The sequence below is a fragment of the Cyanistes caeruleus genome, chromosome 3 (genome assembly GCF_971803275.1).
Source record: "Cyanistes caeruleus chromosome 3, bCyaCae1.hap1.1, whole genome shotgun sequence".
Classification (NCBI taxonomy): domain Eukaryota; kingdom Metazoa; phylum Chordata; class Aves; order Passeriformes; family Paridae; genus Cyanistes; species Cyanistes caeruleus.
Window position 1 is genome coordinate 27815078 of NC_141703.1, and position 18196 is coordinate 27833273.

Genomic DNA, 18196 nt, shown 5'->3' on the forward strand with positions numbered 1-18196 from the left:
TTCTGTAGCTGAATTTACAATGTGTGTGAAATGAGACATTATAAATCAGATTATGTGTATTTAAATGTTTTCAGCATCTCTTACATTATGGTATAATGATTCTGTGTTCTTGATGAATGTTTGAATTACACTTATAATTCTAGATGCTTTCATACAGCATCTGTTGATTCAGATATATTAAACTATATTTTAAACTATATTTTATTTATTTGTAAACTAGAAAACATTCTTTTTTAAATTAGAGTTCTAACCATAAAGCTTAATTGTACCATACAATATTCATGTTGGAAAATCAAAACCTTTGGAATTATTCAAAATGCCAAGAACAAATTGAAAAAACATTTTCTCCTTTTGATTAGAATCCATAGTACATGTTCATTTGTAAAAACCATCCATGCAAGGAATTTAATCTTTATGTAATTCTGGCTTAAATGTTCTCAGTGCAGATCGTAAAAGCTCGGTTTATTTGTGCCAATTGGACTGAGTTTAAACTGTACCCAGCACTTCCTAACACCATAGATATCTTCCAAATAGGAAAAAATAAAAATACTACACTACAGTTGATCTTAACCAAAAGGCCAAAAAGAGATAACACACTTCTCTAAGGATTTTGAAATACTAATATATAATATTTCAAAATATATAATACTGTTTTAGTGTCTACAATTGTATTGTTATAACAAAGTTGCATTTCACTTTTTCTCTGACAACCACATCATTTCTTTGGAATAATATATTTTATAGTATTTTTAAAAGAGTATTCTATGCTCACAATTCTTTTTTTTTTTTTTTTTCTTTTGTTTTTTTTAATGTCCAGTTGGGTGTTCATGAATATTGCCATTTAATTATAAAACATTCATAAAGCACGCTTTTGAATGTTCTACCACAGTACAGGAAGAATTATTTTGCATTTTTCCATTTTTACAATTGCAATCCAAATGGGACTTTCAAAAATCCAGTAAGAGTATTAGAATTTGATTGGAGTGCCTATGCAGAATTATTTTCAGTTGAGATTTTGAACATGTGGTTGCACCAGTTGTGTTTGTGAAAGCTAAGATCAGGCTGGATACCCTGACCTTTCCTTTAATATGAAATATGGATTGGATATTTAAGATCTTAAAAGCTTTCTGATATTTAGATGCTATAAACAGCCTATAGGCTTGGCCTTTCAGGTTTTATGTTTTCTCAAGTTGTGTATGTCTGCTGACCTTGCCTGAATACTTTGTAATTCGCTGCTTTTACTCACATTCCTGTACCTTAGTACAGGGATGTACTAAGGTACAGGAATGCTGGGGAAAAAAACCCACATCTCCCTTCAGCTTAATCCTTGCACATAAATTTGCCATATCTGTATGGCTCCGTGTCTGGGTCAGTCAGAGAGCAGGATTTGTGTGTCCTAACTTCAGCTATTCTCAGTGCAGGTCTGTCTTTGTGTCAGTCACACTCAGAATTATTAGAGCAAAAAAATAGGTACCTCTTAAGTATTACTGTGAGCCTCATATTGCCCTCGCCTATTTTCATCCCATACTGGGAGTGCAGCTATCCGTGCTGCTACTCAGGCTTCACCTGCAGCCAACAGAAAAAACCAGGAGCTTCTGGGGAATGGTTTGTATGATCCATTAGAAGTGCACTCCTTCCTAAAAGTGCCCACTTCCTTCTGCTGACAGCAAAGGAGTCTGTGATAACTATCCCAGGTGTGGGTAACTGCACCAGGGGCACATTTGATCGTGCCTTGTTTTTATTGCTTCTCACTGTGCTTCTGGAAAAGCCAATTATATTATTTTTCATGAAACTCCAAATGCTACTTATGTGGGAGAGTAGAGGAGGTTCTTGATAGGCAAGTGCCAGACTCTTATTTTTGGTTTCTGTCTAGTCAGTGGAGAGAAAAAATACTAAAAGGAAAGTTCTCTGTAAGTGAACAATTCAACACTAATCCTAAAGGAGACATCTAAAATATGTCAGATGAATTTTGCCCTAGAAATACCTGTCTCCTGCATTGTCTGTAAAGAATGCTTTAAACCAGCAAGGTCAGAGATGGGCATGAGCATCTCAATAAGATTAATTCTGTCCAGACTCTGTATTGTGTTGGGACAATGACTGTCTCATCCTGTTTATTAATAGCTCTTTAGGTCACATGTAAGACAGTCTGTGCTGTTTTATATATATAATAATTAATTGTGCATTGACTGAAAATTGTTGTAACGACTGTTAGCAAAGACAAATAGAGAAGTGTATCATATGGAAATTCTTCACCCTACAGCCTATCAAACAATGAGGTTTTCATTCATACTGATAATCCTGGAGAAGTGTTGAGATATGGAAAAAGTTGATGCAGATGATGTTGAATTGGGTGGTGATGTGAAAAGTAGAGAGACAAAAGAAATCAGTGTATAGCCGTACTCAGAGGGCAGTACAGGGATAGGACATAAACAAAGCAGATTTGGACACTACAGGTGTGGGAGAAAATGCCACAAAATTCAGCCACAGAAGAGAAACTTAGGAAGCAATAACACAGAAACAAATATGTAAAGATAAGAAATGGGAAGCAACATGGGACTTCTCAGAATAGACAGGCAAGCAAAATTAGTTAATGGAACCAAGTCTGAAAGCAGTCAGGCACATACCTCTTCTTTAGCTTTGAGGCTGCATCCAAAACATAGAAGTATAAATGTAAGTTAAAAAATATTTTGGGGGTCATGTAAGTGGCAAAAACCAATTGGTGATTTAAAAAATTTATAATACCACAGAAGCTAAGAGGAGGAGAGAAGGGAAGATGGGAAAATTAAGTTGTAAGGTAGATGAAAATATAGACAGCTTGGCACACTTAGATCTGCTGGATACAGATGTCAGTAACTCCCTGCAATGTTGTTAAAACCAAGCAAAGAGAGGAACTGAGTTAAAGACTGGTATGAAAAAACATGAGATGAAATGTGAGACCTGTAGTCCAGGAAGCTCTGTTGGCAGCCCTGTTTAAGGACTTGGGAAAAACAATCTAGACACATGGCATTAGAAAACAAATAGAAAAGAAACTGAATATATCTTCGTACATGGGCTGATGTAAATGCCCTAGTGGTTTAAACTACTGCTATTCTTTTAAAGATGCTCAATAACATTTTTTGTAAACTGAGTTTGCAGTAATGGCTCTACAACACTAGGGCTGATCCCTGTGGAAGGGTTTCACATACTCCAAGGCATGAGGCAGAAATGAAACCACTTCTCTATTTTAGAGAGGACTGTATTTGTAAAAAAAAAAAAAAAAAGATGGCTTCTTACCACTTCTAAGTCCTCCATTAACTATTTTACAGGAAAGTCAATGATGCTGCTTAAAATTTTGTCATGGTTGAACCATACCTGGAGTTAAGTAGCTATTTTTCTGTTACTAAGGAGTCACAATTTTTGTTCTTGATGGTTTTCCAATCCCACAAAGGGCAACTTCCTTTATTACTTTTAGAGTTAGCTTGGTAATGTGGCATTGAAATAAAACACACTTTGGTTAAGGCTTGTACTTTCCATCAGAGACAGTTTTCCTAAGATGATGGTGGTGTAGCTTTTTTAATTGGCTCTGGGTGCAGGAGAGAAGTAATTTTAGTGTCTGTTTCTGGATGTGGTTCGTTATTGCACACGTTTCCACCGTCCACCCTCTGATCCAGCTGGATAACAGTTACCTTGGAATGGCAGGTGGGCTCTCCATCAGTGGAGGAAGGAGGTTGGCAGTGGAAAAGCTGACGAAAGCATTTGTAAAACTAAAACAAACAACAACAAAAAAAAACCAATTCTAGATATAGCTGCTTGACAGGTTACAATTCAAAGCATCTCTGTAACATCTTAAAGGCAAGGAAACTTGGTTTATTGAGATTGTACTGTATTTTTCAAATAGGGATTAAATATTTTTTTACCATGAATATGTGTTTCTTGCTGCTTAAGACTAAAGTTCACTCAAATTTAGAACTTCAGAATTTATATGCTTAGCTTTTCTAAGACTATAAATTCAGTAGAGTGTAAAGCTGTCGAACAATTACAAAACATTTTCAGAACCTTTAATTTATGATAAAAGATTTAATCACAGAAGTAATTGGTTTTCAGTTACTTCACACATCAGGCAGGGAAAAGTCATTTTGATAATCTAATGATACACAGGATAATCTAATGATACACAGCAGGAAGAACATAGAGTTCTTTTCATTAGCAAGCCATTGAAATCCCTGCGTTCCCAAACTGTAAACTAAACTTCAGAAAATTACTTTGCTTAATTAGGAAACCAAAATAATTTTTTTATGTTAGTTCATTTCACTTCTGAGATCTACCCAAAACACCTTTGATGATGCCAAAGCTGTTGTGCAGAAAAAATCCCAAACAACAGTTACATCAGTTCTCATTGTAAGTGTCAAGTGAGCAGTTACACAGCTGCTCACTTGAGTCATTGATCAGATAGGGATTCCACTAGTGCTACAAATGCCTCGATACATTTCCTACACAAATTTATTTTTCAAGTGAAATCTTAAAAAAAATAAATGGCATCCAAAGCTTACTTCATGTCACTTTCCTTTTGCATGGCTTTGTGAAACAGAAAAGGCTTCCAGGAGCTGTGATTGATGTGAAAGTATCGTAGTTTAAGCAATGTTGTTGATCATTATCTGGTATTAGTCCATCTGAAAATGTGCAGCTGCAGCAGCAATATTTCTCTTGTTTCAAGGCTATAAAGATTGCAGTTGATGGTGCTGATGATAATGTGCCATTGGCACGTAGCAGAAAAAAATGGGTTGGCATTGTTTGGATTTCTCCTTGCTGAGCAAGGAAGTGGTAAGGGACTTTTCCTTATGACAGCACTGCTTTAAGTAGGAATTTGTCTCTGGTGTCTGTCCATGAGACTCTTCAGAGATTTGTCGGAAGCTGTGGGCTTCTGTGCCACCCCTACATGGGTGATGCTTCTTTATATGTCCTTCTGCATGTGCTTGGCCAAGTCTTTCTGCTTAGAGAGAAGCAAGTGGATGGGAAAAGTGGAACTGGTTCAAATTCAGACTAAGAAAGACCAACATTGCAATAAGGCAGAGATGTTTCAATGATTCTTGGGGGGAATGTTTTGTGGACAGTCCAAAGAGTAAATGGGGGGAGGTGGGAAAGAGCAGTCATCTCACTCAGGAGTCTGGTGGTGATACGCAAGTTCTTTACGGGCTTTTCACTCTTTCTCTATGACTGTTATCCTAGCCTGTTGATTCTACAGGGATCACAATCTTTATGTATCAGGGACAAGTGAAAGCTGCTCAAATAAAAGGAACGATTGCTTCACTTAATGATTTTACAGATTTCTCAAGGTGTGTGACAGCAAAGAAAAGAAGGAAAGGAAAAATAGATTGGATCACTGCAGGGAAATTTCTGCGAGAAAAGTGAAAGGTGGTGCTCACTTTTGTTTTCACGTCTTGTTGCAGGTATCCTCATCATGATGTCCATGTGTAACGAAGTGCACGTGTACGAGTACATCCCTTCAGTGCGACAGACCGACCTGTGTCACTACCATGAACTCTACTACGATGCAGCTTGCACCTTAGGGGCCTACCATCCACTGCTCTACGAGAAGCTCCTGGTGCAGAGGATGAACAAAGGTTTGCAGGATGATCTGTATCGGAAGGGGAAAGTCATTTTGCCAGGGTTCAAAGCTGTCAAGTGCCCCAAACGAAATAATTTCCCACACTTGTAGAAGTAAGTCTTTCAGAAACAATGTGCAATAAGGTACTACTGTCGTACTATAAACAAGAAGAGAATACTTGAAAAAAATATATCTTAGACCAATCTAGTCTTGAGTCTATAAATTGTAATTAAGTAGCAGGCATGAGAAGTACTTCTTTTTCTGAGCCCTGAGTATTTATTACTGCTTTGCAAATAGTTACAGAAAAAAAGCAAAGGCTTAGCTCATGAAGGTGCAAAGGACATACTTAGGCAGAAATATAATGTATTGTTGTTGGTGTGGCTGTCAGAATTTGTCGGTGGTCTCATGCCACATTTGCTAGACTGTAATTTTTTTTTTTTTTTTAAATGAATTTATTTAATTGTCAATCCTGGCATTGTCAAACAGCCTCTATTGTTCATGTATATACAGAGCGGCCAGTTGAACAATGCAGCATTTCCCGTGGCTCCATGGGATTTTCACACTCTCCCAGAATGAAGTAATTGCTACTCCAAGCTGTGCAGTCATTCACTAGAGCAGGCTTTAATGCCTGTTCCTACACAGGCTCAGTTCCAGACTTCCAGCTGAACAGGGACTTAGGGTGGCCCTGAAGTGCATGCAGCTGGAGATGGCTGTGCACAGCTAAACCAGTTAAACTACTGGATGTATTTTTGGATGCCAGTCTCCCATGCTCACACTGACTGAAGAGGGAAGAGAGAAATGTCACATTTTTTTAGAGAAAAAAAACCAACATATTTGTAATTCTTCCCAATTAGGAAGAAAAGCTCTCTCTGTCTTATCTCCCTGACTATCAGGAAGGTGTGAGATGGAAATGCTGCCTTCCTCCAGACTGCACAGACACAAAAGATCCAGAGAAAGCCAAGGCAGGCTGTGCAGCATTTACCCATCACACTGAAAGCAAGCATACAGGGGCCTCACCTCTTGTCAACAAAGATAGCATTCAGGAATACAGACATTATATTTGTTAGGTATTTCATAGGTATCTGAATCAAAGTCACTTGTTCACAAGTTCTTGCTGTTCGGAAAGGAGATGTTTTCTGACAAAAGAAGATGCTATCGACATTTTTTACTTAATGTTTGAAAGACTATAACCCAGAAAAGCTGTAATGCCTGCAAAAAAAAATTTACTACGGATTGCATGTGGAGGTGGTTTGATATTTTCATTCATAACACACAAGAACAATATTCTTTAAGGCAATTCTAAAAGTTAATGGTCTGGAGTGGTTTTCTCAGTGGTTTGGTTTGGTTTTTTGCCACCTGACTGTACAATTTCTTTTAGAGTAAGTTCAGCAGGAATATGTGTGCACAGAAGCACAGCTATATCCTACTCATGTCCATCCAGTAAAAAAGCAGACAGCTCAAAGGGGCATTGAAAAGAATAGCTGAATGGTTGTGGTGGAAAGTATTTTTTGTGTTTTGACTTAAGCAAAAAGCCTTTTGCCAGAAAGGCAAAAAAAAAAAGAAAACAATATTAATGACTACTTCACCTGCAATTGTTATGTTAAGTATAATCATAAAATCCTTTTTCTCTCACTCAGCTCTTTGGGAAGCAGTATTGGAAGGATCTTTTGGAAGGATTATTTTCCTTCCTCAAAATGAAGAATACATGTCTTACATAGGACATAGCCTTCTTTTTGGGCTTTGTGATGATCTTGTTGACAGAAATTATGTGTAGATGATCTAATAACTCTACTTCTGTGTTGTATGGATAATTATGTCCATAAGGCATTTTGGTACATATCAAAATTAATAGGTTTTATTCATACTAGCCTTGGACTCTGGATATAGTACATACCAATTTCTTTTTAATGTTATGTGTGGTGGCAACTTTATTCTTGAAGTTAATAACATTGCTATTTAAATGCATGGAGGATAGATAGCCTACACAGCACTAATCTATTTTTCCATATGTTTGGTACCCTGTTTGCAAACATAAGCAGTCTAAACAGTGCAATCAAATATGTCTCTCTCTGCTGTACCCTGGGTTAGCTATGACATAACTGTAAAGGAACAGAGTTTAGCTTCCTAAGACTAGCAAATGTGTTACTTTTCAAGAAGCAGGAACTTCTAGAGTTCCAAAAAGGGAAAAAAAAACCAAAAAACAAACCAACTTTGACTGGCCTGGCCTGCAACCACTAACTTTTAACTTTGATTTTCACAAAGAAGAAAAATAATAACTGCATTGCTCAACCACCCACAACATGATTATGTAGTATTATTTAATCTCTGAATAATTTGTCAAAATATTCAACATAGCTGTTTATTGTACAGAACAAGGCAAATTATAAAGTTTCATGTAATAAGCGCTAAGCCTACCTACTTAGTACATCATTTACGTACCAATGCAGGACCAGGTTGGAGATGTTATATAATGAACTGTATATTTTTAATTTAGTGGACTTCATACTCAAGCCCTTGCAGCCAAAATTTTTTCTTTGCCATATCCTTCTTTATATGGCAGTCAGTCCTCCTTCCACACGTGCAAATGCAGTTGTTGTAGCACCATCACCTCAGACGATGCTGCAGAGCTCTGCCGCAAACATTTGCTCACAGAGGAGGAAGACCACCTTTAAAAAATGAGCCTGGAATGGCTTTCTAACACTGGTTTCCACTGTGATGTTTTACTGGTCTGCCTGCTCAAACACATTGTCGTTGCTTAAGGAACATTTTCTCTCTTACCTTGTCTTGCCCTCCTTCAGCTTTTGGCAAGTGCAAGTGTGTTTGATCTGCTAATTGAGGGCTCCCCTCACTTGCTTCAAGGGGGGAAGGGGCAGAAATAAAGGGGAAACATAAAGGACCTGCAGAGGTTCTCCTCTTACCACTTCCTACTCTCTGTGGCATTAGCATTGCTGGCTTTTATAAGAGCCCTCCAAGTGCTTTTGAATTAACAGGCATTTGCCCATCCCTTGTGAGAGCAGAGAAATGTTTGCAAAGAACCACATTTAATAAATTTAAAACAGTCAGTGTGTAATAACACTGAACACAGCTCTTCTAAAAATAAGGGGTGAGAGTGCCGGTTCTAGATGCACGTTAAATGCAGCAATGTGAAAGGAAGTCTATTTTTTCACCAAGATCATGGGACTTTTTGGGGAAGAGATCCAGGCATGGCATTGTAGCTCTCCCATGTGGCTGTCACACACTAACAGAGAGGGACAGCACCTAGACAAGAGAGGTTTGCACAAACCTGGTGCATCTCGAGATGCATCATCAGCCAAGCAATTACCTCTGCTGTTGGGCCCCTGAGCTCCCATTGCACTTGTAGGCTTTAAATTTACGGAGTTTTACTGACAAGTAGGAACAAGTTGCCTTCAAACACTATTGAGCCAAATTTCTGTGCCCTGGTGCTGTGGACAACAGTTAAAGTTAACTGAAACAAACCAGAAACACAGCAGCAGCTTAAGGAAATGCGCTGAGTTTATGCTGAATTTAATTATGCTCTTCTTTCCCCACTGTGAATTCTGTAACTTTTCTGACTTGAGGTGCTCTATCATTTTATGCATTCAGTTTTGGATGGTTAAATCAAGGTATTCTTTTGTTTAATCAAGAAGAAATTGCAAAATATTTTGCCTTAATTTGAGCCAAAATCTTTTTACTAGAAAAAACCCATTATTTTGTTCCATTCCACTATAGTTCTAAAGGTTACCTCAGCATAAACTCATAGCTCAGTCCTTCCTTGGATTAAACTACTACATCTTTTTTTTTACCTTGTTGTGCAGTTGTTTTGTGCTGTAGAAACTCTGGTAAATTCAGTGAAGTTACCATGATGTACTTTTGGAGAGAGAGAGAGGGGTGATAAAAACACTCTAATGTACACTCTCTCTGTATAAATTTAATTTAAGCGTTGCTTGTCTTTGGTCAGGACACCTTCTTTGGTGAAGATATCTGAATTCTGAACTAGTTGTTGTAGATCTCTTGCCAAAGTCAGAAAAACCAAAAGAGTTGTTTTTTTTAAAAAATGAAGACAAGTGTCTACACTCACTCATTGCACAGACTGAACACAGTCATTTTAGAGACTGATTGAATTAAACAGGAGTTCAAAACACATGTGGAGAAATCCCTAGCAGGGTTTTTAATTTATTTTTTCTTCAGAGGTTTTTAAGGATGAAAAATGCCATTTGGACAGTGACACAGATGTACTATGAAAGGAGTATTAAATGCATTGACTGCAACAATAAATGGTTACTGTTTTTCCCTTCATGCTTTCTAAAGTTGATGCATATTTAAATGAAATCCTGCTTTGAAGTAGGTAATTCAGAAGCCTGCTGTTAAAATGATTTGAATCTTTCCCAGCATCTATCCTCTCACACACGAGGAGGATACCTGATTTAACTGTTTGAAATTTAAAGTAGCCCATGTCAGGGGTACGCGAATCACTTAATGAATTTTGACAGTGCTGATGTCTTCTCTCTGGCTTAGCAATCAGATTCAGAATTTTGTTCTTGAAATAAGAGTTGTGTGTAAAAGCCTTACTTTTTTTCATATCATCTCATCACTCTTAAAATATGTAGTCATTGAACTATTCGAATATAGACTGTGTACTTTTTTAATAGCTTTGAGAATTATTTTGTATGATGATTTTTTTAAATGAATGTGTACTCTAACAACAAACCTTAAGATTTTACAGGAGTCACATTTTTAAGCAGTGTTTGTATACATTTTAACACTTTTTATATTTTCTATTATGATTTTGTATATTTTTATGTATACACAGTGTACAGATTTTTTCCTGTAAATAAAACATTTGTTTTCATTTGTTTAGGAGTGCTTGTCTTTTCATATTGGCTTAAATGAATGACACTGAACTGCAGTGAAACAAAAGAGGGGAGGTGCCTGTCAGTCCTGCCCACAATTTCGGTGAAATCTCAAATGGAAATGGACAGCTAATCTGACAAGGAGGTATCACAGTAAACTACAGAAAGGAGGAAATACTGTAAAGCCAGTTTTATTCTAAAGTGAACGTGTGTACCCGAGCAGATGTGCTGGGATTCCCTGGAAGAATGTATTCACCAAACTGCTCAGTAAATTTCTGAGCAGTGCATTTCTTGTGATTGTCAAACCCTCTGTGGAGATTGTGCTCTGATGACTTAGTGATGTACTTGAAATGCTGATAGACTTCAGCTAAATGGCTGTGCTACCCATTCAAGGAATCCTGTGTTGTGTTTAAGGGAGAAGAGCAGGCTTTTAAATAAATTATTAATTAAAATGAAAAACAGCTTACCAAAGGGAAGATGTAACTTGCCCTTCAGTCTGTGATGAAGTACTGTGTAATTCAACCACAGCAAGCCTGCTTACATCTATTAAATGTGAGGCATACTGCTGCTTTTTGGTAGTTCTTGAACTACACAGGGGTCTGAGTTGGGCCAGTGGAGGTGCTAATCAGTATTTTCATCCCAGGGACTCGAGTCCATGCCAGCAAGAAAGTTGGTTCCTCATTAGTGGAATGATAAAAGTTAGATTGCCATCATGTGCACTCCTGGCAGACAGTCATCACACAGCTCATCCTGTGTATTGCACCACCTCCTGGCAGGCTAGTTACTGTCATGGTATGCAAGTAACACCTTAGAAAAGTCGCATCAGTGAGGTACTCTAGAGGATAAACTGAATGCTGACACCTATGAGTGAAACAACTAATTGATACTTTTTTAATCCAGGAACTTTGTTTTTTTTATTTAAAAAACTGACAAGAAATATGATCACTGTGTTCCATCTGTTAAATGCTCAGTCAGCTTCACTCTGTGACATCAGAGAGAACATTCTTGTCTCCCTGCATTGAAACTGTACCTCAGTAGGAGGTGTAAATCCGTGAACTACATTGTGTGTAGTTGTTACACACTATTCTTCAGCAGGGACAGCTAGAGGAGGTGTGACATTACCTTTCTGATATTATCTCAGGGAGCCTTGGAGGCAACTCATTTTCAGGTTTATTCACAAAATTTCACTGCCCTTTTTTCAACAACATGCCTTTGTTGGAGGTACCTTTTATGGTTTTACTCATAGAAGCCAGCTGTGTTTCACTTGAGGAGTTCTTAGGGGCATAGTTCTATTGACAGGTGAAACTTCCTACAGGCATTTTGGTCTGTTTATCTGCATTATTAGCTTGCCTGTTGTGATCTGGCTGGAAGACATATCTCAGGATTTTTAATTCAACTTGCTGTCTTGACTGCAGCATGATCTTGTTGGAGTGACTCTCCCCTCTCCTCTGCTCTGGTGAGACCCCGGCTAGAGTACTGCATCCAGACCTGGGACCTCCAGCACAGGAAGGACATGGACTTGTTGGAGCAAATCCAGATGAGGCCCACAAGGAGGTCAGAGGGTTTGAGCACCTCTTGTGAGGAAAGGCTGAGACAGAGTTTTTCAGCCTGGAGAAGGCTCTAGGGAGACCCTATTGTGTCCTTTTAGTATTTAAAGTGGACTTACAAGAGAGATGTAAGATGTACGCTTTTTAGTAGGGCCTAGCAATAGGATAAGGAGTAATAGTTTTAATCTAAAATAGTGTCGATTCTGACTAGATATAAGAAAGAAATTTTTTACTATGAGCATGGTGGAACACTGGAACAGGTTGTCCAGAGAGGTGGTAGGTGTCTCATCCCTGGAAATACTCAAGGTGAGATTGAATGGGACTTCGAACAACCCGGCTGAGTTGAAGAAGGTCCTGATGATTGCAGGGGGGTAGGACTAGATGAGTTTTAAAAGTGACATTCCAACCCAAATTATTCTGTGATACACAGTAAGTTACTCCAGAGGATGCACTTCAAAGAATTGGTGTACTGTTATGGAAGTATAGTCTGACCCCAAGGCTTCATGCCCTGATAACCAAGGCAAGTAAGAGGCACATGCCCTGTAATTTCTTTTTCCTAAAAATAAGCTAAGTAAATGCTTATTTAGTTTAATGAAAATATTAACTGGTTATATTAAGCTGACTGAGAAGTAACTATAATGCAGTAATATAGTGGTTTTTTTTTTTTAAACTGGAGGCAGAATAGCTGCCAAAAGACTGGCAGCACAAGTAGGTTGTGACAGATGAGAGGGGGAATCATTGCTGGAATGATTGCTGGATTCTTAGAAATTATAAAAGGAACAAGGTCCAGTGAAAGAAAGGGGAAAGACAAGGAATTATGAAAGACACCAAGAAAACAGAAGGAAACAGCTAGAAGATGTACTATAACAGATGGGCAGGACTGTTGCTTTCTCCTGACAGTAACTTACTTGGGTTTGGCATTTTGTTTTCTTAGTTTTTCTGCACATTTGGAAAGAAACCCAACTCATCTGTTGGTGCTCATATTGCTGCTGTCAGGTTTAGTGTGCTGGGATGTGATCTTAAAATGAAGATCTATAGTTGAGTCAAGAACTCAAGAACAGACTTCTGCTGGAGTTCAGCTTCTTTGAAAACAAATGAATCCCACAAATTTAACCAAGAAAAGACTAACAGAGTTACACTGCTACACTCTGAACAACCTCTTCCCTGTGCTTATACTCATCTGTATGATAACTTAAATAAGACAATCAGTTTCCTCTGGTGACCTGTTTCTGCACATAGACAAATACAAATCAAAATTCCTCTTGGTTCCAAGATGCTGACAGGTGGGGGGGTAATTACTGTAGCAACAATTCCTTATAGGCTTGTGAGAGGACTCCAGAAACCTTGAGTGTTATGGAGTGCAGGCATTAGGCATCACAGGTGCCTTGATTTTATGGAAGCAGCCAGAGGGGAAAACAAGTAGTTGTCTGCCAGTACTGACTCCGGGCTGTATCAGCTGCTGTTAATTACCTTGCTCCCAGACAATTGTCTGACTGCAAATGAGCTGCCTGATTAAAATATTTTACTGCCCCACTTTCTGAACTGTAGTTGTTCTCCGCCCTCGGTCCTGGAGCACTGATGGGTAGGTTGTACTGCCTGCATCCCACACTATATTTTATTTTTTTGCTGCTACCATGTGCAGCAAGTATGTCTCTTGTGCAGGTGGGGCCCTCGGGGCGGGGGGTGGGAGTGTTGCTAATGGAAAAGGTTTGGGCAATTCTGGATTGTTTTGTTTTATCTTTTAAGCATTGTTTAGTGACAGCAGTTGAGGAAACATAATGTGAACGTGCCTGAAGAAGTTTGAGTTCATGACTTGTGAGTTGTCTGATGTTTTGTAAATGAAGCAGGATTCTCCATCTAAAGTTTCTGTGCTTTGGACTAAAACAGGGACAGCATGAAAAATTTTTGGCAAATTAAGACAACATGCAACATGTGCCTTGGGCAAGCTAAAAGTGACAGAGGTCTACCTCTAGGCCCAGCTTTACTGCCCATGAAGACACGAGCCAGGATGTTTATATAAAGCACTGTATCCTGGGCGTGAAGGAGACAGATGAACAGAAAGGAAAAGCGGGGAAGGTTTGGTTCTGGACCTGTTTCTGAGCCTGCTTTTTCAGTAAAAGGGATAGGAGTCTTAGTTGATGCTTTCAACTGGATCAAGCAACATTACTTTTCTTCCCTAGCAATATTCCTCTTTGGAAGTGTTGGGCTGTTTCTCAGTTATTTCCAGTGCTTGCTTTGTCTATAAAATGAAAGCTCTCTGATGGACCTAATTTAGACTTTACAAATGCATGGGGCTGAGTGTAGCTGTCAGGACATTAAGGATTTTAATGAGCAGTTGAAGCATCATCCCAAGGAGAGATAGGAGAGATAAGAGCATAAGCTGTTACCAAAATAACATTAACAAAGTTGTCCCATGGTAGAAGAGCAAGGAAAGAAAGAAACAACAGAGCATATACCACGTCTGAGAAATATTGCCTTATTTTCAAGGTTATAACATGCTATTCAGATAATTATTTCAAATACTCCTTTTAGATAAGTCCCCATGAAACATGTGCTCTCATATAAAGTTAACGAAGTGAGACATCAAAGCTGAAGGGATCATAAAGTGGGGATAGTTATTTTTTCAGAGGAAACAGGGAGAACCTTTTCTTTTCCCATACTTCAGTGTAACCAGCATGGCTCTGAACTTCAAAGGGATTGATTGTGCACATGAAAGCAAATATTAACAATGCTACTGTGTCTTCTTCAATACACACTGGTTTAAGACAGCACATGGTTGCTTTTAATAAGTATATCACTGCAGGAAGAACAGACCAGTTGTCATATTTATCTCATAAATGCTCTTCCCTGGCCTTAAACAGAGCTACTAAGCTCCATACAGTACACAATACAAGTAGCATGTGAAGTTAATTCCTCCTACCTAAAAGAAACGAAGAGTTTCCTAAAGCAATCTGAGGAACTTCAGTGAGTGGCAACAAAATGAACTCTCTTTCTGCTTCCTATTCCTATTTCATAAATTAGAATTTTTTTAGGGTTTTGCGGTGTGGTTGGTGGATCCTGACTAGCAGAGGCAGCAGCAAATTTACCAGTGCCTACAATAACATTCTACTTCATGAGGAGAAATGAAGGGTTACCACCATAATATGGGGTGAGTGACTCCAGATAATTTTAAAATGTCTTGCATTTTGCTGGAAGTTCAAAGCATAACAATGAGAATTATTTTGGCACTTGAAAAATCAATGTGTTTATTTAGTTACAGTCAATATGCTGTTCTGCTGACCCAGTTTTTTCTTATATTTTCAGTTCTTCGGCCATGGACTCTAGATCAACTCAAATGGATTAAAATAAAGACTCTAGCTCACTGTGATGGCTATATTCCTGCCCCAATCTTGCTATGAATATAGCACATTATTAAATATTTATAGAAATGTGATCTTATTGTGTTGGGGAGGTTTTGTTTGTGATTGGGTGGGATTTTTCAGGGGTGGGGGGGTGGGGGGCAGGTTATGAATTGCCTACTTTGGCTGTGTATGTAACACATTTGTGGAAAGCAGATCTTCCAGATGTTCCTTACAGAGTTTCATTAAGGCTGAGACACAGAACATTGCACAAGGAAATCCAAAGTGTTCTTTCCATGAGGCTATTTTTATAGTAAAATACCAATGGCTATCTTCCTTTCTGAATTTCTCAGGGTCTTTTTGCTTGAGGGCTGGTCACTCTTGCATTCTGCTAAGTCACACACACACAAACTTCAGCAGTTCTTGGGCGTTTTATTTACTGATTCTTCTTCCTTGGCACTAATTAATTCTACCTCTGGGTAAAACATAGGTTCTTACAAGCCTCCTCCTCCCCCAGATTTCCTGACCACCTGCCCTGTTGCTTCTGTTTCCCAAAATGGTACTTCCATCAAGTGCAATGAATGAGATACAGGAAGTTCTCTGAGATGGGAAGAACATTTTCATTCCCAGATAAGCATTCTACTGATGGACTGCCAGCACTTGTTACTTTTTCAAGAAATGAGAGCTGCAGAATAGCAAGTGGTGGGTATAAAGGATGAGAAGTATTCCCTGGCTCTTGCTTTTATCTTGGTTTGCAGGCAATTAGGTTTAGATTTTACCCGAGCTAGAATTAGAAATTACCAAGAGGGAGTTGATTTGTGACTGTGTTTTAGTAGCAGTCACTTAGTTTTATATGAGTCATGACATAACAGAACCCATTGGGCTGAGAAATCAGAATTTCTGTTCTGAGGGAATTTTTATTTCTTCTATAATTTCTTTCTCATATTGAACACAAACAAAACAAATGATCAAAAAATTCCAGAAAAAAAGCCCAGACTGTCAAAATATGCAGTTACATGTCTTTATGTAGATCTATAGTTTAACTTCATTCTTACTGTTCCCCTATAAATTAGATCAGTGGGCTGGGCTACATTTCACTGCATTTCCTCCCCCTCACTGAGCCACTGCTGTTCCTGCACAAGAGGGATGCAGTCTGGTAAGAGAGCTTGAGCTGTTGGGTGAAGGACAGTATTTTTCATCAAAGATACTTCTGGCAAGAACCAAGGTGTAGAAGCTTAAGCATGGAGATCTGGGCTGAAATGTCTTTTTTTTTTTTTCCCCTGCTGAAAATAAAATTGGCAAAATTAACAGCTTCTCTAATATTGAAGAAGCCACATTTCTCAGTAAGAAAAACTTTACTGGGAAATAGACTAACAGTGACAAAAGGGCCTGGTTTTTGTTTTCTAACTCACATAGAAATTTCTTGGTTTTGAAGTTGGTTCTCACTGTGAGAGAGGTGAAGAGTGGTGAAGGTGGAAAGGAAGACAAGTCATATAAGCTTTTGGTAAACCTTTGAATCCTACTTGTAGTGAATTCCTATTGGCCTAAAGCCAGCAAACACAGAAGTTCTGTAAAGCCTTGTTTAAGCTGTAAGGTCTTGAGTAAGTGTTTTCCCTGAAGGGTTTGAACTTTACATCTGAAGCAAGGTCATCCATAAAGTACTCAGCATACAATAGTTGTTCCTTATGTAGTGGACCCCCGGTGTATATTTCAATACACCCATTTCTAAAAATCTGGTTCTAATTTAGATAAAGGGATTTAAGAAGTCACTGTAGAGCCAATGTTCTTGTTTTCAGTTCAGATTCTGAAGATAATAATAATCAAGAGAGTTAGATACTGTAGAAAAAACAGAAACAAGAAATAACTCCTACTGCATTGAGGTGCTGGTTCTCTACTAACATCCAGTGAATGCCTAGGAAGTTTCCCAAATTAAATACCCAGTCCCAGGCATGAGTAACAAAATTATAGCTTGAATATTTATTTTGACAATGGGAATATGAAAAGAATTAAACTAGTTCACACTAGCAATGTGGAGATAGAAAGCAATCTGCTTATGGTGTCCCAGTATGAGGAACAAAGAAGAAGGGCTTTTTGAGGAATAAAGGTTTATAAACTGGCTACAAATAAATTTAGTTTGAGAGCAGTTATTATACTAAATATCAGGGGAACAAAGCTCTGTAATAGCTTCTACTTCAAAAGGCAATAAACCTCAAATTTATTTTCATTTGGACACAGATTTCTGAATTGCATTAAATGATGCACTTTATAATGAAAAGGGGATTATTCTAATGTATTACAGGCCCAGAACAGTTTTGTATTGTATTTTCCATACTGTGGCAATGATTATTTCCTTGAGTACAGCAGATCTTTTGCCCTGGAGGAAGAAGGACATCAGGATAAAATCATAAAATAGAGTTCTGCAGATTTGAATTAGAATTGCCAAGCAAGTCCATGAGGGTTTGAGCACTAATCTAACTTTTAATCCTCAAATTTCTCCTGCTGTAAGACTAAGATGATGATGATCATATGCTTTAATAGGATACCAAGGAATAACTCAATTAAAAATACTTATTTAGTGGAAGTTACATAAATGCTGGAAAAGATTCTCTGTCTAGGAAAACTTATTTTGTTTTTTCTCCATCCATCTAATCTGAAACAATTGTTGCTTCAATTTGTAGTAAGATACATGACTGCAAAGATATGCCTGGTACACAGTAAAACTCTGAGAAGTAATCTCAACTGACACAATATGTAGAAAAAATGTCCTGCTCTGAATAAAATTTTAGTATTATGCCACAACCGTATGACAAAAGATTACTCAGTTATTGAACAGGAGAGGAAAATTAGAGGCTCTGTCACTGCCAGGGTTACACTTAT

General features: G+C 38.1%; 2 protein-coding genes and 1 long non-coding RNA gene across 9 annotated transcripts in view; 2 read left to right on the top strand and 1 right to left on the bottom strand.

The window, feature by feature from the left end:
- The window catches only part of ST6GAL2 (ST6 beta-galactoside alpha-2,6-sialyltransferase 2), a 50813-nt gene extending 39920 nt beyond the window's left edge, over nucleotides 1-10893 (top strand). For 6 of the 7 annotated variants that reach the window (XM_086880326.1, XM_086880323.1, XM_086880327.1 and 3 more), the window contains one exon: nucleotides 5427-10437. In XM_086880326.1, coding sequence (XP_086736452.1) covers nucleotides 5427-5695 — 269 coding nt within the window. In that variant the 3' untranslated portion in view covers nucleotides 5696-10437. The other variant, XM_086880325.1, reaches the window with a different exon arrangement.
- Nucleotides 1799-18196, bottom strand: part of LOC111922686 (pinopsin-like) — a 74155-nt gene continuing 57757 nt past the window's right edge. Inside the window, exon 4 of the mRNA XM_023918214.2 lies at nucleotides 1799-3743. Within this exon, the coding sequence (XP_023773982.1) occupies nucleotides 3528-3743 (216 nt within the window). The 3' untranslated portion in view covers nucleotides 1799-3527. The remainder of the gene's footprint in view (nucleotides 3744-18196) is intronic.
- LOC147654034 (uncharacterized) lies at nucleotides 13284-15414 on the top strand. The gene is made up of 3 exons (XR_015284285.1): nucleotides 13284-13563; nucleotides 15014-15129; nucleotides 15285-15414. It is a non-coding gene; the product is annotated as an uncharacterized LOC147654034 (long non-coding RNA).